Source organism: Doryrhamphus excisus, chromosome 7 (assembly GCF_030265055.1).
Source record: "Doryrhamphus excisus isolate RoL2022-K1 chromosome 7, RoL_Dexc_1.0, whole genome shotgun sequence".
Lineage (NCBI taxonomy): Eukaryota > Metazoa > Chordata > Actinopteri > Syngnathiformes > Syngnathidae > Doryrhamphus > Doryrhamphus excisus.
The window spans coordinates 4,673,652-4,694,684 of NC_080472.1; the positions used below are offsets into that span (position 1 = coordinate 4,673,652).

The window sequence follows — 21,033 nt, forward strand, 5'->3', positions numbered from 1 at the left end:
TCGTGATGGTTGTAATGGGGTAGTAGTCATGGCATGATAGTGACGAGGTAGTAGTCATGTCGTGATGGTAGTGACGAGGTAGTACTCATGTCGTGATGGTTGTGACGAGGTAGTACTCATGTCGTGATGGTAGTGACGAGGTAGTACTCGTGTCGTGATGGTAGTGACGAGGTAGTACTCGTGTCGTGATGGTAGTGACGAGGTAGTACTCGTGTCGTGATGGTAGTGACGAGGTAGTACTCGTGTCGTGATGGTAGTGACGAGGTAGTAGTCATGTCCTGATGGTAGTGACGAGGTAGTACTCATGTCGTGATGGTAGTGACGAGGTAGTAGTCATGTCGTGATGGTAGTGACGAGGTAATACTCATGTCGTGATGGTAGTGATGAGGTAGTAGTCATGTCCTGATGGTAGTGACGAGGTTGTAGTCATGTCGTGATGGTAGTGACGAGGTAGTACACATGTCGTGATGGTAGTGACGAGGTAGTACACATGTCGTGACGTAGTGACGAGGTAGTACACATGTCGTGATGGTAGTGACGAGGTAGTACTCATGTCGTGATGGTAGTGACGAGGTAGTAGTCATGTCGTGATGGTAGTGACGAGGTAGTACTCATGTCGTGATGGTAGTGACGAGGTAGTACTCGTGTCGTGATGGTAGTGACGAGGTAGTACTCATGTCGTGATGGTAGTGACGAGGTGGTACTCATGTCGTGATGGTAGTGACGAGGTGGTACTCATGTCGTGATGGTACTGACGAGGTAGTACTCATGTCGTGATGGTAGTGACGAGGTGGTACTCATGTCGTGATGGTAGTGACGAGGTGGTACTCGTGTCGTGATGGTTGTGACGAGGTAGTACTCGTGTCATGATGGTAGTGACGAGGTGGTACTCGTGTCGTGATGGTAGTGACGAGGTGGTACTCGTGTCGTGATGGTAGTGACGAGGTAGTACTCGTGTCGTGATGGTTGTGACGAGGTAGTACTCGTGTCGTGATGGTAGTGACGAGGTAGTAGTCGTGTCGTGATGGTAGTGACGAGGTAGTAGTCGTGTCGTGATGGTAGTGACGAGGTAGTAGTCATGTCGTGATGGTAGTGATGAGGTAGTACTCATGTCGTGATGGTAGTGACGAGGTAGTACTCATGTCGTGATGGTAGTGACGAGGTAGTACTCATGTTGTGATAGTAGTGACGAGGTCATACTCATGTCGTGATGGTAGTGACGAGGTCGTACTCATGTCGTGATGGTAGTGACGAGGTAGTACTCATGTCGTGATGGTAGTGACGAGGTAGTACTCATGTCGTGATGGTAGTGACGAGGTAGTACTTCCAAATACAAAGGCCGTGAGGATAAGCGGTAGAAAATGAATGAATGAATGAACTTTGCAGCTTTTGAATGATTTTCTTTGAATATTCCATTGCAATGTCGCGTTTTTAAAGGTTGTTATTTGTATTTTTTTAAATACTCCGTGGGCTGAAAGAAGCCTCCAGGGTCATAAACACCCACCCTCTGATGTCTGGGATTTATATAAAGTCATTTAAATAACGAAAGAAAGAAAGAAAATGCATCGATTTCCACGTCAACTCTTGGCTGAAGTGTAATTAACGTGTTCCCATGGAAACCAAGCCGGGTCGATCGATCCGGTGTTGATCTTTGTGACATGGACTGCGTGCTTCCAAAGTGTGATTAGTCAAACTATTGCTGATTGCTTTGAATCATCTGGGGTAGGCTCCAGCTCACACCCAGGGGGACCCTCGCCGGCGAACACTCACTTTTGCCGCCGTGCATCAGGTGGCTATCGAAGCCGCCGAACGTCTCGGCCCGACGGGGCAAACACACCGGGCCTGCCGCGCCGGCGCCGCCGTCTTGCACGCTGGCCATCGCTCCACCGAGGCTTCCGTTCACCAGGGCCTGCAGCGTCTCCACTGTCGCACACGTGCACACACAAACACACACACAGAGACAGAGAGAGGAAGAAGCGGGGATGGATGTGCGGTCAGTAAAGGAATTATCTGGCTAACAGAGTTAGAGCTGAGCCGGTGAATCCAGCCTGCAGCCGGGCTGCGGTTGCCAGGCAACAACCTGTTTGAGCTACACACACATTTGCTTCACATTCAAATATGTTTGCACCACTTCACCCCTACCAGTGTGTGTGTGTGTGTGTGTGTGTGTGTGTGTGTAATCACAGCACTGCTGCATATAGAATCAGGTCTCCGCCTCGGGGCGTACAAGTGGAAAAATACTTCAGTTCAGACACTTTTTAAAGCGTAGATCTTCATGCTTGCTGGATTTTTACATTTTTTATACGCCGCTTGAGCAGCGAGCAAAAGTCAGTTTGGCGTGAAACGAGCATTGATGCCTGCAGCAACGCCTCCACGACTTGGAGATGCCGCTTTGACCGAGTACCTGTTGATGCGTCTTCGTCAAATATCACGACGTGACTACTACCTTGTCACTACTATCACGACACGAGTACGACCTCGTTACTACTATCATGACACGAGTACTACCTCTTCACTACTATCACGACATGACTACTACCTTGTCACTACCATCACGACACGAGTACTACCCTGTCACTGCTATCGCAACATGAGTACTACCTCGTCACTACTATCACGACATGACTACTACCTCATCACTACCATCACGACATGAGTACTACCTCATCACTGCCATCACGGCATGACTACTACCTCGTCACTACCATCACGGCATGACTACTACCTCGTCACTACCATCACGACATGAGTACTACCTCGTCACTACCATCACGACATGAGTACTACCTTGTCACTACTATCACGACATGACTACTACCTCGTTACTATCATGCCATGACTACTACCCCATTACTACAATCACGACACAAGTACTACCCTGTCACTGCTATCACGACACGAGTACTACCTCATCACTACCATCACGACATGACTACTACCTTGTCATTACCATCACGACATGACTACTACCTCGTTACTATCATGCCATGACTACTACCCCATTACTACCATCACAACATGACGACTACCTTGTCATTACTATCATGACATGAGTACTACTTCGTTACTACTATCACGACATGACTACTACCATCACAACATGACTACTACCTCGTCACTACTAGTCATGCCGTGACTACTCCCTCATTACTACTATCACGACATGACTACTACCTCGTTACTACAATCATGCCATGAGTACTACCTCGTCACTACTATCATGCCATGTGTTCTACTTCTCATACGCCCAAATAAGGAGCGCCATTAATGCTGACAGATCAGTTTCTTCCTTACTGCGGTTCCAACATTGGTTCTGTCGCGACTACAATCTGTATGATATAAGACCTGTAAGATTGAAGACCTGGCTGGTCCACAAGGTGGCAGTAGCGGTCTGATGAAGGGTCAGCATCCCTACTGTATGTACCTCTGCATGCGCTGCAGTTGTTGAGGTGCGTGGTGGACAACGGATAAGGCATAAGGGAGTAAATGTTGAGTTTGGATTGGTATTTTTTCCTGTATTTTTCCATGTTGTTTTTTCCAGAGTGTGCTTTGAGGAAAACGAGGCAGCGGATGTGATGGAAAATACGCACATCGCAACAATAACGGCATGCGGAGGAGATGCTGAAGTGATACGGAGCAGTGTTTGTACAAAGAAGTACTCCGCTCATCTGAAAATAAAAATACTCTGGTGACGCCGAGGCAGCATATTTAAGACTCATCCGGTTCCGGATGCTGAACGCCTGCGTTTCCCCGAGTGTCAAACGCCCGGGACAGAAGGGTTAGCTTGCTGTAACGACGTTAAAAGTCACTTTAGCGTGTCAACCCGTGGGATTGTGTTAGCAAGGAGCGCTGACGGGGCCATGCCCTTAAGCAGTGTTTTTCAACCTTTTTTGAGCCACGGCACGTTTTTTTTTTTTTACATTGGAAAAATCTTGTCGCACACCACTAACCAAAAATGTTCCAAAATGTCACCACGACCTCACACGTGCATCAATAAGTCTATCGGAGGAACAAGGTAGGTGTTGCCACACGGACCAATATTACATTGCTATGCTAGTCTTTATACCACAGACACTCCACAGTAGCCACGTTTTTACATGACCACTTTTTCTCTTTCCGAATGACCTTTCCGGAAACAATGGTATCCATGGAAAGGAATATTCCAATCTCTTGTCTACATGCGCCGTGAAAATCAACCAGAATAGTCAATAGGGCATGCCCAGTAAAACGTAAACATCAACATCACGTGATACCGACTTTCCTGGAGTTTTTCTTTCACTTGTTGGAATAACTCCGTATTGCCACTTTTTCGTCTGCCCAGTCTTGAAATTTAGTTTGACTCAAAAACAAACTTTGCTTAGTCCAGTGCCGATTGCTGGCCTCCATTTTTAAAAGTGAAGAACGTCTGGATCTGCGTGTTACGTCATATCTGAGCATGCGCTGAAAGAACGCAACCCGGGATAAATTTAAACAGGAAAAGATCAAATTCAATTTTGCTAATATTTTATAATTAAACTCAGGACATGTTTTATATAGATATAGATTTTCTTTTTTAATAAAACTGTAAAGTATACAGTAAACCTCGGATATATCGGATTCAATTGTTCCCACTGGTTTTGTCCGATATAAGCGAAATCCGTTATATGCGTATTCCGGAAAATGTCCGTTTTACGCATATATCGGATTTATATCCGGTATATGCGTAAATCGGATTTTATCCGTTATAAAAAAGCACTTCCTTGACTATGTTTCCAATGTACCTGGACGCGCAGGCAACGCTGCAAACGCTGCAAATGACGTCGTATAGCGGCCTGTCACGATTCGGCGAATCGGAGCACCACGATGCGGCCATCCGATATATGTGAAATTGAATGGAAATGCATTGGAACGGGACTGGAGATTTTGTCCGAAATAGGCAAAATCCGTTATAAAAAAATCCAATATATGCAATGAATTTTTATTGGAAATGCATTACAGAAAAATTGGTTCTTTTCTATCTGTCCGTTGTGAGCGAATTTCCGATATATCCGAGTCCGATATATCCGAGGTTTACTGTAGAAGGGTTTAGATTCTGTTCCACAGATGGCGCTAATGCACACGAAAGCTGCTTGCCAACCGCCAATAAACAACAGAAGAAGAAAAACACCACGAAGAAGAACGCAGTCTGACAACTTTCCGTTTGAGCGGGTACAAGATACCTCAATCGGATTGGTTAAAGGAATATTCCATCCCTGTTCAATTCTTTCCGTTTGAGCAAATAAACCAAATGCAATTGGAATATTTGGGTCCATGTATTCATGGCTATTGACATAATATTTGCAAATGATGATTAATAAATGTTAATTATAAAAAGTGATATTGGATAATAACGCACCCACGCCTCCGCTTACCTTCCTGCAGGGCGTCCTTCATGATGCAGGCCCCCCTCGGGGGCTCCGGTCCGCCGGGCGACCTGAAGAAAGGCTCGGCCTGCCGACAGGCCTCCTCGGCCGGGCTGGAGCCCTCCCACATGCCCCTGAAGAGCCGCACCTTCTCCTCCAGGAGAGACATGATCTCGGAATCCTTCTGCCTCAGAAGGTCTGGGCAGAGTGGGGTGGGGGTGGGAGTGGGGGGAAAGGGGGTGCTCGTCAATACTTTTTGTGGTGTTTCATTGACGGGGCCACGGAGGAGACAGTCTCACCTCTCATCTCTTTGGCTTTGCTCTCCAGTTGTCTCTTGTCGTCTTCCGTCTCGCTGGGGATGCCTTCGTCCTCGTCCCGCTCCCTGCCGACACACGCACGTCTTCACACGCTTAACTCACCTTACCCGGCTTTTTTTTTTTTTTTTTTTTTGACTTCTGGGCGCCGTGACACTTTCTAAAAGTGTCAAAATGTTAAAAAGCTAACATGCTGATGCTAGTAACACTAATACTGTACTGTACATCACATATAGTCTTTATTACTCAAGAAATTATATAATAATAATATGAAGGACTGTATTTCAAAGCATATGTTTAGGCATGTATTCCACATTTTTAGGTTAAATAAATAACAGTAATATTAACCATATATGTACCAAATGTGGCCCGCAGGACACTAGTTTGAGGCCCCCGCCTTGATAAGAAAGTTTAATGTTAGTGCGGCCCGCGCAAGTTTGATATGGATGCTGTATGGTATCATGTACCCAGAAAAAATTATTACGTTTGATTAATGTTCATGTTAAAGGTTAAATAACTGTTAATAGTTATCCTCCCTATCCGTGTGGAAGTGGTAAGTTTTTGGCTATTTAAGTTTAAATGAAATGACTTGAAGGCTACCGTTTAGGTCGCTAGCTCTCTAGTTTGCGAGTTAGCATGTGTCTCAAGACCCTGCAGTTGCGCAATATGTTGTAAATAAAAAGAGTATAAATGTGACTATAGTCGTGTTTTGTCATGTCTACAGGACTCTAATAATGCTTTGTTCATTTTAATCTGAAAAAAATAATTTGTCTACCCACCAACTATATGTGGTTTCTTAAGTTTTTATTATTTGCCGTTTTATTATTATTATTATATTTATTTATTACTGATTGATAGATTTTCTTTATTCTTGATTTGTTTATTTATTTTTCATCTTATTTAAAAATAAAAACTAAGATATTTGAGAACAGTGGAATGTTTTATCAGAGCTTTTCTTGTAGAAAATTGGAACCAAAGCACTGAAAAAGTTTGTATATTTTTCTGTTTTTAATAAATGCGTTTTTTTTTTTTTTTTTGGAAAACCTGATGCGGCCCCGCCTTACCCAGACCCTAGCTCCAGTGGCCCCCAGGTAAATTGAGTTTGAGACCCCTGTTTTAGAATTATTACACTGATTTAATCTCTGTTATTTTACATAAAGTGTATATTTCCTATGTTTATGCATCATATCGCGGGGTGATTTCCACTTCATGTGAAACTTGACATTTCCGCAGTTTTTTTTAACACACTTGAAACTGACTTTCATTATTTCCTCAAGGTCAAAATCTGGTGTTGGATGTTTACATTCACGCCGGACTTTGTATCGGTTGGTCAAGACGGGACCTCGCTTATGGCTTATGACTTTTCCACGCTTTGTTACGGCTCCCTAGAGCTGGTGGTGGTGGGGGGGGACACGGCCTGGGAAAGGGACGCCATCGCCATGGAAGGTGAAAATGAGCATCGCAGGTCATAGATGACCACGCCCGTTGTGTGAGGGATGATGGCCGTATACTTCAGCACATGGGCTCCGTAAGAACGAAGCAGTGCGGTGGTCTTCCTCTTAGCCACGGAAAGAAGCTACTTCATTTATTTGTTAGAACGTTTATGACTCAGTTTTAGCCCCAAATTGACCGGGGGGGGGGGGGGGGGGGGGGGGGTGTTATGGGCGATGACCTCCAAGACATCCATGTAAGATTCCATTGAATCCACAGGAAGTGGGTTTTTTTTACGTCTGAAGCATCCTCCTGTGATGGATGCTTCTGCTGCTTGAGTATTCGCATATTCATCAGCGCACTGATGACCGATTAGGAGACAGGAAGTTTAGCCGGACCCAAGACAAATGTTGCCGTGCGAAAAAAAAGTTGCGCTGAAGATTTTTCATGTAATTTTTTTTTTTAGACGGAAGCACCCAGATTCATTTTTAAAACCGGACACGCGGCCTGGGCTGGCTGCGCTACTAACGTGATGTTCTTCCTGGCAAAGCCGAAGAAGGAAGCGGAAATCAAACAGCGGCTACTCACATGGACTGCATGGCGTCCTGTATGAGCTGCATCCAAGCGTTGCGCTCCTCCTTGGAGCTGGCCAGCACCTCCATCATCTCCGGCTTCTCGATGCCGGCCGTGATGAGGAAGAGGCCGCGCTCTTCGTTGGCGACCTCACGGACGATCAGCTTCTGGAGGGAGATGACGGTGGAGCGCTGGTCCTGTTTGGGTGGGGTGGGGCGGACGGAGGGAGGAAGGAAGACAAATGGTGATGATGAGGCAGGAAATTGGGTGAGTTGATGAAGCAGTGAGTGGAAAAGGAGAAATGATGGCAAGCATCACATGTGATGAGGAGGAGAAGAAGTAGGGAGGAGATGATAGCAGCGGGGGGGTGTCGCATGGATGAAAAGAAAAGAAAATGTTTCATCATCATCATCATCATCATCATCTTTGGCCTGAGGGTGACGTCTGGGGTCGGGTCTCCTTGCCGCCATGATAAATATTAACACTCCCCATCTTGGACAGTCTAACCGCAGCTTTTTGGTTCATTTCAGGTCACGTGACCAAACGCTCCTTTGCCTGCTAACTCACCCAGCCTGCATTTAATCATTGATCAGCAATGTATAAGGATACATATTATATATAAAAATAGTATCTAATTGTATATTTTATACAAGAAATATAATTTTAAAAAATCAGAAAAAAATATTTGAATATATTTAAAGTTTCAGATAAATTTTTTAAATATAAACACAAATTATAATATATACAAATGGATAATGTGCATAATATTTATATTATAAATAATTAAAAAGGGAGCGGCACGGCGGTCGCGCAGACCTCACAGCTAGGAGACCAGGGTTCAATTCCACCCTCGGCCATCTCTGTGTGGAGTTTGCATGTTCTCCCCGTGCATGTGTGGGTTTTCTCCGGGTACTCCGGTTTCCTCCCATATTCCAAAAACATGCTAGATTAATTAGCGAATCCAAATTGCCCATAGGTATGAATGTGAGTGTGAATGGTTGTTTGTCTATATGTGCCCCTGTGATTGGCTGGCGACCAGTCCCCCGCCTGTGTACCCCGCCTCTCGCCCCAAGACAGCTGGGATAGGCTCCAGCACCCCCGCGACCCTTGTGAGGAAAAAGCGGAAGAAAATGAATGAATTAATGAATGTATATTTTATACAAGAAATATTAAAAAAAATCAGAAAAAATATTTGAATATGTTTAAAGTTTCAGAGAAATTTTATAAATATAAACATAAATTATAATATATACAAATGGAGAATGTGCATAATATTTATATTATAAATAATTAAACGGGTAACTGTATATTGTATTATATGTGAATAAATAACTATTAACAATAACATTTTTCATTTCTTATTTGAGCCATTAATAATGTGCAATATTAAGGGCGCTAAATGCAATATACTAAGTTCTATGTGAAGTATTTCCATAATGCCTCATATTAACTCTCTAAGAAGATCTCAGTGTATAGACTGGTTATATATTTCATCTCGTTTCATATTATCTACATACTGTATTGTATATAACTCTGGGAAAAACTGTTGATTTTTGTTAATACTTGTTGTTTATATTGTTTATTTTTCTATATTGTGTATTTTTTACTGCTTAACTGACTCTGTACTCTTGCTGCTGTGCAATACAGATTTCCCCACTGAAGGACGAATAAAAGCATATCTTAATCTTAATCTTATAATTTAAATGTCATATACATGACACATAATGGAATACAATGCAATATATGCAATGATAATTTATGATATTTCTGATTCGTTGAGTAAAATGTGTTGATAAAGATGGAGTGGACTAAAATAAATACATCCAAGTCAGGAATATTGCTTCTATATTCCGCATATACTATAGGAGTACAGAAGAGTACTTTAACACCCCCGCCCCCACCCCACGGCAGGCCCGTACTGCAACAATCATGACGTGAATGTGGCATCCAAACATCTTATTTGTCTCACAAAGGCTGAGGCAATTTCATCATGAGTGTGGTTGCTTTCCCCAGGCCGCCCCGCGTGAGCATCCACCCGGCCCACCCACCCCCGCCGTGTGCGTGCGTGTGTAAAAGGTGGAAAAAGCAGCTCATGGCTACGTGAATAGGTGATCTATCACAGCTGGCTCACACGCCCCCGAGCCAACACCAAGTTTACGAGGTGCACATTTGAGGGGAGAGGAAGCCTACCAGCATGGCGAAGACGTATTTCTGGTCCTTCTCTTGGAGGAAGACCAGGACGTCGGAGAGGAGCAAAGCGTGGACGTCTGTGAGAAGGAAAAGGTGTGTTGGCGCGTGAGGTCACGTGGCGTCTTCCTCTTAACAAGGTGCGGCGGGAGCGTCACCTTTCAGTCGGCCCTGGCTGCTCTTCAGCTGCAGCGCTCCGTCGTGGATGAGCCGCCGCCGCAGGAGGTCCTCGCGGGCGAAGATCTGACCGCTCTTCATCATCATGATGGACTTGCTGTCCGTGCGGCCGTGGAAGTCCTTCAGGCGCCGCCGCTTGTCGTGCTCGTTCACCTTGGCGTCCACAGCGGCGATCACCTGCTTGACCAGCCGTAGCGCCTCGGCCAGGTCCTCGTAGTCCTCCTCGCCCGCTGACAAGAACAAGGACACGCAGTTTGGTGACCGTTACGTGGTCATGTGGTCATTATATAATTACATATGTAATTATATAATTATGATATTGTTTCTTTCTGTTCTTCTTTCATTTGTTCATTTCTTTCTACCACCTCACTTTTATTATTAGTATTACTCATCTAGTTCAATACTACTACCTATAATAATCATTCCCATATCATAATAACAATAAATCATAGCTACAGTAATTATTCCTAATGTTCTTCTCATAAAAAGACTAATACTATGATATTTATTTTGTTGTTGAAAAAATCAACTATGTAATTTCTTTCATAAAAATTTGTTTGATTTTTATTTAGAATGTATTATATATTTTTTCCCATTAATTGTATTTATTTGTTGCAACATTAAACGCATGGTTTTGATTATATAATAATAATAATAATAATAATAATAATAATAAAATAATAATAATAAAATATACAAGTCCTATACAAGTATACTATTATTAGCTTTTTAAAAATTGTACATTGACTTTTGTGAAAATGTGTAAAAATACAAATGTGTATGTAATATTTATTTTATTTAGATTAATATTATAAAATTATATTATATTTATTAATATTTATAATTTATTTTCTTCTTTTTTATGTATTTGTGTTGTGATTCTTCTTTGTTTCGCTTTTTTTGCTGCCATCAGAAGAAGAGGGCAAAAAAGCGTGACGGCGACGCTATTGCGTCATACTGCCTGTGTCAGGCTGTCCTGGCTGCTCAGTACAATATGGCAATAAAGAAGAGCAACGGACTGCTAGCCTGAATAGTAATTAATTTGAAGAACACCGATCTCACCGATCAATATGTTGTTCCACTTGACAGATTAAGAATCTTAAATTCTTTAAAAAGTATCTTAAAAGTTGACCACAAATCCACACACACACACACACAAAACGTGCGGTCGTCATGACGACCCACCTATGGTGTGCTGCAAGATCCTGTGGATCAGCACGGGGTACTTGGTGATCCTCTGCGTCACCAGCAAGATGCATTCTGGGATGCCCAGCCGCCGCACGATGCTGCTGCTCATCTTTTTCTGTGGGAAGAAAAAAAAAAAAAAACGTGATGAAGCGGCGCCTGCGGCGTGCAGGCGGTGTCGCTCGCGGAGGAACCTACTTTGATGAAGGCCTTAAAGCGCTTGTCTTTGGTCAGCAGGTCCTTGTAGAAGTTGACGGCTTCATTGTGGCGGCTGCAGAACCTGCCGTAGATCCTCTTCATGCTTTCACCGTTGGACCCCGAGAACTGGGAACGGATTGGACGGATGTTACGCTGAGACAACGCCAACACGGCGTGACAAACAAAACAGCGTTCAACTCCACTCGCTAGAAGCCCCGCCTCCACAAAGGCCTACTTCGGCACATTAGCTTTTCCCACCTGGCTGAGGAGGATGTCGCCGATCCTGTGCACGACGACGCCCCGCTCCGAGGCGCGCCCGCCGCCCTCCGACAGGCTCTCCTTCTTCCTCTCCAGGAGGCGGAGGAGGTGATGCGTGTGGAGCTCCAGCAGCTCGTCCAGCGCCGGGAACAGCCTCTCCAGCGTCTGCTGCTCCAGCTGCGCCTCCTTCTGCAGGCCCTTGCTGTACACCTCCGACATGATGCGCAGCGTGCGGATGTGGTGCATCTCCGTCTGCATCAGCTCTGCAAAGCACTTCCTGTCACTTACAGCACCCAGGAAGTGAGCTTCCTTCTCCTCATGAACCCCCTCCGCCTCTGCAGCACTACTTCGGAAGTGCGGGCGCCACGTACCGTAGATGACGTCCTGCCTCTTGACCAGGTTGCGGTCCAGCTGCTGCAGGTACTGCTGCTCCACGCCTAAACTCCAGGAGTCGGCCTCCAGCTCCTTGGCGTCACCCTCGAACTCGCCCATCAGCTGCCCGTCCATCATTTCCGTCCCTGAGACATTCGCAACAGTTAGGACGCCCGCGTCCGTCTTGTCACCTGCTTCCTGGTGTGTAAGCGACCTTCGTCGGTGAGGGACTCCATGGACTCGGTGACCTGGTTGGTCCTGTTGAGGGAATCGGTGGACTGGGACAGGTAGCGCAGGCCTTTGATGGGCATCTCGTCAAACACCGGCCTGCGCACACACACATATATATATATATATATATATAAACATGGCCGACCTTCGGGGGCAGCGTGGATGCGGTCCGAGAGCACTAACCCGGCGATGTTGCTGATGGACAGACTTTTGGACAGGTTGTTGCCGTGGAAAGGCATGAGGCTGGTGTGCCTGCGCGACGGCGGCATGGCCAGCGAGGAGTGGTCTTCCGGGGTCAAGATGGCCGACCAGGGCCGCTCCCTCGTCCCGCCCGCTGCGACCAAAGAGAGTCAGTTCCCAACCTCGTGCGGTGTACCTAATGTCGTGTCCGCCGTGCAGCGCGGTACGACGGCGCAAACTCACATTTGTTCCTCATGGTGACTCCGGGGAAGGAGCTGGAGTCCGGCACGCTGACCTGCTGCCTGGGCACCTTGGCGAAGGAAAGCACGGCGCCATCAGTGTGATATTCCAAGATCATGCTGAGGGAGGGGGGGGTGGACCTTACCTTCATCTTCACCTTGGCGCAAACAGGCAGGCCCTCCCTGCAGCCTTTGTGCACGCAGGCGTTGCAGTCTGACAGGAGGGAGACAAAGCGAAAGAGGAGATGAGAAGAGGCGGGTGAGGAAGCGAGGGACTGGTACTGGCGGCCGGGGCCAGGAAACTCCACCAGCCCGCTAATGGAAAGCAGATTGGGAGCGTGTGATGCAACAGGGGAGTAATACGCCTGGCCGCATGGAAGAAAGAAATCTATCCAAGATGGCTGACAAACACATTAGGCCGAGCCTGCATAGGAGGAGATGGCCGATGGAGCATTTCTTCTGGACGTGACGGGGGAACAAACACGGTCCCCCTCCCCCGGGGACGCTACTTTCCTTGAAAGAGCATTTCAACATCAGAACATAAACGCAACTAATAAACATGCATGCTTCCCTCCAGGCCTGTAGGGGGCAGCAGGGCACCTCACAAAGCACAGACAAACATGTCAGAAATATCATAGATATTACATCATAAATAAATATACTGGATATAAACATATACAATAAAACATTTTTAAATATATATTGTAATTATTATATATCAATAAATATTAGTATATAGGTTATTAGTATAAAATATACAATTTATATACAAGAAAAAATATATTATGTAGAACATTATTGTATTAAATAATTATAAAATGTTGTTTATTATTGTTAATACAATATTCATAATTGTATTAAATTATTATGATTAAATAATTATTAAAATGATTATTAATTTGAATAATATATAAATTTGTCTGTTATTTATGTCTGTCCTTTTACAGTCAACTGCAGAGAGTACCAGGCGTTTAGTAAGGCTATAATTTTCATTCAAATGTACATATACATGTATATTTATACATGTATACACGCCATATATACGTACTATATACATGTACTGTACACATATGTACACAAGTAAGTCAGTCAGTGAAGTGTCGACCTGGGAGATGATGCAATGTTTCTCATAATAAGCCACACGGTAAAAAGCATCCCGGAGTCCCCGCGGGCATTTTCTCCTCTTAAAGTGTTTTACGAGGTCTTTTACGGCATCTTGCGGAGGCCCCCGCCAGTGGCAGCCCACAACCTCAAACAAAAGAGCGCCTGTGTGCGGCGTGCTGGACGCGTGAACGTCTTCCAGGACATCTGCTGGAAAACACCCTCGCGAGCAACGACAGGCACTGGCAGCGCACGTAAGCGACGTCCTCATACGGGCAGCTACTTTCTGACTTTTACGGGCGGGGGCGGGGGGGTTATTGCGCAACCAGCTACATCCTCTTTCGGTGTTCAGTTTGTCCCTTGAGGCAGCTTAGCGGCGTAAAACACACCATGAAGACCCTTGGAAGGATGGCTTCTAGGGACGTTTATTACCACGCTACGTAATTGTTGTTCATTTTCTTATTGGGGGATGAAATATCCCATCATTATCAGACATGCCTATAAATATTACTAATATTTATAGTAATAGTAATAGTAATAGTTATGTACCTAATGTGGTGGCGTCTGGCCGGGAGAGACACGAGGCTACTTACACGTGCACTGGAACGTCTCCTTGCTGCTCAAGGCCTTATTGCACTGGGAGCACTGGGAGCAGGCCAGCGCCTGGCCGGACCCCACGGCGTTGAAGTGATGGCCGTTCGCCGCCTTCTTCTCCTTCTCCTTGGTCTCCTTCTCCTTTTTGTCTCGCTCCTTTTCCTGGAGGACAACGTGAAGGAAGCGAAAAGAACAAATAGTGTGTTTATTACTGGTAAAGAAGTTTAAAGGTAAGAAAAAACACCCCTGAAACATTTACAAGGAAGGAAGGATTCGTGCGCGTTTCCTCTTTTTCACCATTGCCAGCTACTACACTACAAGAACGGCGACAAACACTCTACCTTCCTACCCACAGCACTACTCAGTGGCAGGAGGATTGTAACACATGCAGTCAGGAGCGCACGAGTGCCGCCATCACCGGAAATGGAAAGATGAGCTCCAACACATGCTGTGACACTGAAGCACGGCATCAACCCCTCACTGTTGCTTTGCCAGTTTAGCGATGCATTGCGGCATGCAGCATATCATGCACTGTCTTCCTGACAGGGACATCGAACTCGAACACTTGGTTTGCAGTCAAACACGAGTGCTGCCGGGTCTTCATAGTGTGGAAAAAAACGTGTCTTGCTTAAAGTCAAGCATGATAGCGTCATTGTCTGGGCCTGTGCGAGTGCTGCCGGCATCGTGGGAGCTATGGTTCACAATGCGGAGAGATGAATTCCAACATGTAGTGTGACATTGTGAAGACGGGACATCAAACGACCAAAATGCGATTCATCGCCCGGCAGCTCTTTGGCAAGACAATCGTGTCGTTCGTACATGAGTGCTGCCTACACTCAGGGACTACATGGCAGCCTTCCGCCATGGATAAGGACTCATGTAGTCGCGTATGATGCGGTAATGACACGGTAGCGTGACGCCGAACTCGACTGGACCGACGGGAGACGTGGAGTCTGGGAACCGTCTCCTTTCCGCCTCGCTGAGCAGCTGTGGCGAGGCGACGTTTGGTCATCACCATTCCGATGAGGTGAAGAACAGAGCTGGTGTTCTCCCAGCCTTTACGTCACGCACACGTCCACCCAAACCCAAAGGAAATGAAGGCGGGCGAGGGAGGGGGGGGGCAGAGTTTTTCCGAGCTGGGTTTAACAGGCGAGCCCCCGGGGCCTCTCGGTTTTGAGGGGGGGAACCGCGAAGCTCGGAAAAGACGGAGCGTGTTTTCTTCACATGCTTTGGACTTCAGGAGTGGAAGACCAACATTCCAACACCCTAAAGTCGCCAACATTTGAGGAAATAAGCAACAATTTCAGGAAAAAAAAAACACCTCTAAAAGGACCACAATATCAGCTTAGTGAGGGTTTTGCTTTTTCTTTGGCTTTTTGAAACTAAATAATGGCGATGCCATCATGGAAGGCTACCGCTTTGACCTATTAGCATCATGATGATGATAAATGAAGTACAATAAATACTTACAGTAAATATACTGTACTTACAGCAGTAAGTACGCAGTAATTCATAATTCCAAAAACAAAGAATATCACCCCAGCACACATGCTAGTTTTACACCGGAATGGACAGTAAATACAAAAACAAAAGTGACAAATGATGCCTGACTGCACTTCCTGAAATTCCCCGTCTCCGTCACGGGTCATTGAAGTTATGGCGAGTGCCGTGAACGCACTTTCACCACGTTGATTAGTCGATAAATGTTGTATTGTAAATATATAAATATATAAGGCATGCCATATTTGCGCTTCTATGCTGCTTAACTTCTTATTACACTTTAAGACTCAGAGAGCTAAAACAAAAGCATCATGTTCTGCACTTCCTTAAAAGTTAGGCTTTCATCACAGGGCACCCGAGGGTGAGTACTTTTAGTCTGTGGTACTTGCTAAAACACGCCCTGTGTTGTTAGTGTGGCTCCAGTTTGACCCCGGAACAGACCGTTTTCATTTCCATCATGTGTTATGGGGAAAAATAGAAACAAACCAAAGCGTGACGGCAGCCTTAAGAGCTTCAAACTGTACGTTCTAGCAACCACGGCTCTTCAGCTAACAATGAAACACGCAAACGACGCTGACAACAAGCATGAACACACACACATTTAACACTAGATCAGCATCCGCCACGGTCCACCTCACGACCCCCCCCCCCCCCCACGCCGCGTCCTACCTGCAGCCACCCTTTCCACCGCAGCGAGAAGCCGTGGCCCCGTTTCAGCCTCCTGCATGACATCCCTGAGCAGCAGAGGCGGCTAGCGGCAGCACTCGGACGCCATCGGGGGCCGACGAATGAGGAAGCGAGCCGTCCGGCTGACACTTCTGCAATGACTCTTTGGTCTGCGGGGTATGACGACACCGTCGCACGCTCCTTGCTGCGCAACGCCGGCAGCTTGGTGGGAACGACCGATTTGGTTACTTTCGGCAGTTCCACTACACTAAAACGCCTTTGTGGCGGGACAACCGATGCAAGGCGGCCACGGTTTTCGGGGGCCTCGAGAATGTCGCCTGTCCCTTTAAAAGCAAAGCGATGAGTGAGGTTCGCTAGGAGAGCATAAAAAAAAATACTTCCTCTTTTACTTCCTCTTCACCCCTCGGTGCCTCGCTTGCTTGTCTGTATGTGAGGAACGACCGCACCGAAACAGCCTTCTTAACGGACAATACATTAGGTACACGTACCCACCGTTTGCCTCTTAAAGCTCACCTCTCACCTGTATGCTGTAAACACCCCCTATATATATGTATTTTTTTTTAATCATTATTTTTAAATTTTCTTATATTGTTTTTTTATTATATTTTATATTTATATTATTTCATATGTTTATTATTTAAATTATTTATATTATTTTATACTTATATTATAAATATATAAATAATATATAAATATAAAATAATATTATTTTATATTTATATTATTTATATTATTTATATTATTTTATATTTATATTATAAATATAAATATATAAATAATATATAAATATAAAATAATATGTATATTTACATTTATATTATATAATATATATATTCATATTTATATTTATATATTTGTTTTTTATTTATGGCTTAAAGGTGTATATTCATAAATCCCCTCACCCTGGTCTTCTTGTACATCTTGTTCTTGAGGTAGCTGAAGGTGCGGCTGACTTTGGTGACGCCCTTCCCCTCGGTGTCGCTCCGCAGCGGGCCGGGCTCCTCCTCTGATATGCTGTGGAGCAAAAAAAAAACAAAAAACAAAGAAACATATAAACACCCGTCATGACAACAGGATACGCACAGCACTGACCTGTATGCTAATGAGCCGGACGTGCTGGAGAAGGACCTCATACCTGCGTAGAAAGACAAATGGTAAGTGGGCGGGGCTTGGGCCCAAGTCGCTGTGTCTACAGGAAGTGGAGAGGGAGGAGAACATGGACAGTGTGTCTTTTTGGAGCGGGATTTATTAGTGGAACACGTCCCAAACGGTACAGTGGACCTCTGAGAGGTACTAGGTGTTATCAAGGGGGGGGGGGGGGGGGGGCGCTTTGGAGTCCTGGCTCCTAAAAGTAAGGAAAGGAAATTCGATAATCCATGGCTTCCACTCCTCGAGCGGCTAAAGCTAGTTTGCAAGTCTGTTCAACCTGAAGAAAGTACTGAAAATGACTCCGGAGCAGAGGAGGTGGGCGGCAGCGGCGAGACCCAAAGGCTGAAACATCGGTCCATGATGGGGGTTCACAGGTAAAGTACCACGACGGGACGGTTTGACGGCTTTACCGTATCCTCGGCATCTCATGAGAAATCCAAAAAATCCAAACCGGCAAATGTCAGAAGCTCGCATTCAGATTTCGCTGAGCTCTGTGGAATTTCTACCAAGTGTATCATAACATCCCAGAAATTCATAATTCATGTTTTCATTCATTATTAAACTCGCCCTCAGCCGGCGTCCCACCCCCCCACCCCCACCCGGGATGGCTGCTTCTGCGGGTTCTACAGGGAACTCTACGCCGCCATCATACTTACTGTAGCTATCCTCATCATCGCTAGTGGAGGAGTCCCCGTAAAGGAACTGAGACTTAGATTTAGTGAGGATGGGGGACAGACTGAAGGAGAAGGAAATCCGCCTCCTTCGCCGAAGACGTCCCACCACTGAGGGGCGGCGGAAGGGCAGGAGAAGGGAGAGAAACCAGAGCAAGACCTCAACAAACAAGATCAAGCACAGCAAGATGGCAAGAGTCCGTGATGGAGCATTGTAAACATTAAAGGGGGGGGGATACATACGCCACACCCCAATTCATAGCCACGCTTCAAATAGGCTGGGGGGGGGGGCTTTTTGCTATGTAACTTTCCTGCTGACATGGCATTTGTAAAGCTGACCTCCAGTGTGGTGTTTAAAAGGCCAAACAAGGCATTAGCTAAGAGTCATATTCATATTGTATTATTTTAATTCATAATTAAATCATATTAACTGATGATATAAATATAATAATTATATATATATTATATTATAATTAATAATTATTAATATAAAAATAATAAATAAAAATGATTTCATTCTGGACAAATACACTTTAAAAAAAAGCACCAAAAAATGACGGGACTCACCGTCAATGTCTCGGTGGCTGATGGCCAGCATGGACACGGACTTGGTGAGGGGCAGGCTCATGGGGGGGCAGCTGTTCCTCAGGGGACGATAGCGCCTGGACTTCTGCGGCAAAAAGAGCCAAAAGTTCACCCGAGTTCCAAGTGACGTCGGCCCGGTGTCCTCTCACCTGCTTCTCCAGGCTGCCGACCATGGCCGTTTCCTCCTGCTCCTCCGTGAGCGACACCAAGGAGCCCCGATCGTCCGCGTCGTGCCGTGGAACACCGGAGGGCTCCTGGATGCGGGGACCCGGGCCCATGAGGCCCCGCACCTCCTCTTGGCCGCTGAGGCCCTCCAAGCTGTAGCTGTAGCACATGTGGAGAAACCAACCATCCCGTTAGGTCATAAAAATACATAATTATTAGAATGACTATGAATAAATGGGAAAAAAAAATATTTAAATAAAGAACATTTTTCATTCAACATTTTTTAATAAAAAACAAAATTTATTTAAATGTAATATTAATGAAAAAATTATAAAACATACAGAATATATCCAACTAAAAAAAATCAAAAATTTTAATGTTTTAATTATGATTTTATGTTCATTCATTCATTTTCTACCGCTTTTTCCTCACGAGGGTAGCGGGGGTGCTGGAGCCTATCCCAGCTGTCTTTGGGCGAGAGGCTGGGGTACACCCTGGACTGGTGGCCAGTCAATCACAGGGCACATATAGACAAACAACCATTCACACTCACATTCATACCTATGGACAATTTGGAGTCACCAATTAACCTAGCATGTTTTTTGGTACTCCGGAGTACCCACCCACGCATGCACGGGGAGAACATGCAAACTCCACACAGAGTGGAATTGAACCCTGGTCTCCTAGCTGTGAAGTCTCCGCACTAACCACTCCATCACCATGCCGCCCATTATTTTATGTTATATTATATAATGTTATATATATATATCATTAGAATTATTAACATTTTGATTAAAATTAAAATCTTTGTATATTTAATATATTTAATTTTACTATCATTTTAAGTCATTAAAATGTAAATATAATTTTGAATAACTATATATGTATACAAAATTTTAAGCATTTACATATAAACCATTTAAATACAAATGTGAAGTAAAAATGAAATATATTTAATTGAATAGTAATGATTAAAAATAAATTATATATTATTTCAATCAGGGCAGCATGGCAGTCTAGTGGTTAGCGCGCAGACCTCACAGCTAGGAGACCAGGGTTCAATTCCACCCTCGGCCATCTCTGCGTGGAGTTTGCATGTTCTCCCCGTGCATGCGTGGGTTTTCCCCGGGTACTCCGGTTTCCTCCCACATTCCAAAAACATGCTAGGTTAATTAGCGACTCTAAATTGTCCATAGGTATGAATGTGAGTGTGAATGGTTGTTTGTCTATATGTGCCCTGTGATTGGCTGGCTACCAGTCCAGGGTGTACCCCGCCTCTCGCCCGAAGACAGCTGGGATAGGCTCCAGCACCCCCCGCGTCCCTCGTGAGGAAAAAGCGGTAGAAAATGAATGAATGAATTATTTCAATACAAAACAAATTGTAAAATACATTTTTAAAATCCCCCCCAAAAAATCAAATATCAATAAAAGGTGCTTCCAAGACGAAAGTCTACACAAAAAGAGCCAGGAGGAAACCCTAACCCTAACCAGGGTGGAAGAATACATGCCGTGAGCTCATGAAGTCCTGGCATGTTTTTTCCAGAACTCCCAAAAAGGTCATAAATATATATAAATATATAAATATATTGCCAAGTGTGTTATTGAATATAAAAATAGACATTTTATTCTCCTGGAGCTACTTAGCTCACTGGCCCCTGAAGCCTCATGCTAATGATATCCGTCCATTACAAAGCCAACTCCACACATCTATCTTCACCAACAAAAAAAAAAACCAGCAAGAACACCCGCAGCTCCATTTCAGGATGATCCACGCTGTCCGACTGCGGCGCAGCGGCTAAATCTGTCTTATCTCCCGCCCTGAGCTTCGCACGGCAGCCCCATTATCCAGCAAATC

General features: G+C 45.0%; 1 protein-coding gene across 9 annotated transcripts in view; it reads right to left on the bottom strand.

Moving 5' to 3' along the window:
- The window catches only part of LOC131132816 (A-kinase anchor protein 13), a 68,108-nt gene that overhangs the window by 5,497 nt on the left and 41,578 nt on the right, over positions 1-21,033 (bottom strand). For 6 of the 9 annotated variants that reach the window (XM_058078793.1, XM_058078787.1, XM_058078794.1 and 3 more), the window contains exons 13-32: positions 19,163-19,337; positions 18,996-19,098; positions 18,414-18,539; positions 17,701-17,743; positions 17,511-17,622; positions 14,421-14,583; positions 12,873-12,940; positions 12,731-12,797; positions 12,491-12,641; positions 12,291-12,403; positions 12,076-12,222; positions 11,705-11,967; positions 11,447-11,572; positions 11,249-11,366; positions 10,045-10,293; positions 9,890-9,966; positions 7,715-7,896; positions 5,681-5,763; positions 5,391-5,579; positions 1,771-1,923 (exon numbers count right to left, since the gene is read on the bottom strand). In XM_058078793.1, coding sequence (XP_057934776.1) covers positions 1,771-1,923; positions 5,391-5,579; positions 5,681-5,763; positions 7,715-7,896; positions 9,890-9,966; positions 10,045-10,293; positions 11,249-11,366; positions 11,447-11,572; positions 11,705-11,967; positions 12,076-12,222; positions 12,291-12,403; positions 12,491-12,641; positions 12,731-12,797; positions 12,873-12,940; positions 14,421-14,583; positions 17,511-17,622; positions 17,701-17,743; positions 18,414-18,539; positions 18,996-19,098; positions 19,163-19,337 — 2,708 coding nt within the window. The remainder of the gene's footprint in view (positions 1-1,770; positions 1,924-5,390; positions 5,580-5,680; positions 5,764-7,714; positions 7,897-9,889; positions 9,967-10,044; positions 10,294-11,248; positions 11,367-11,446; positions 11,573-11,704; positions 11,968-12,075; positions 12,223-12,290; positions 12,404-12,490; positions 12,642-12,730; positions 12,798-12,872; positions 12,941-14,420; positions 14,584-17,510; positions 17,623-17,700; positions 17,744-18,413; positions 18,540-18,995; positions 19,099-19,162; positions 19,338-21,033) is intronic. The other 3 variants (XM_058078792.1, XM_058078796.1, XM_058078795.1) reach the window with 3 other exon arrangements.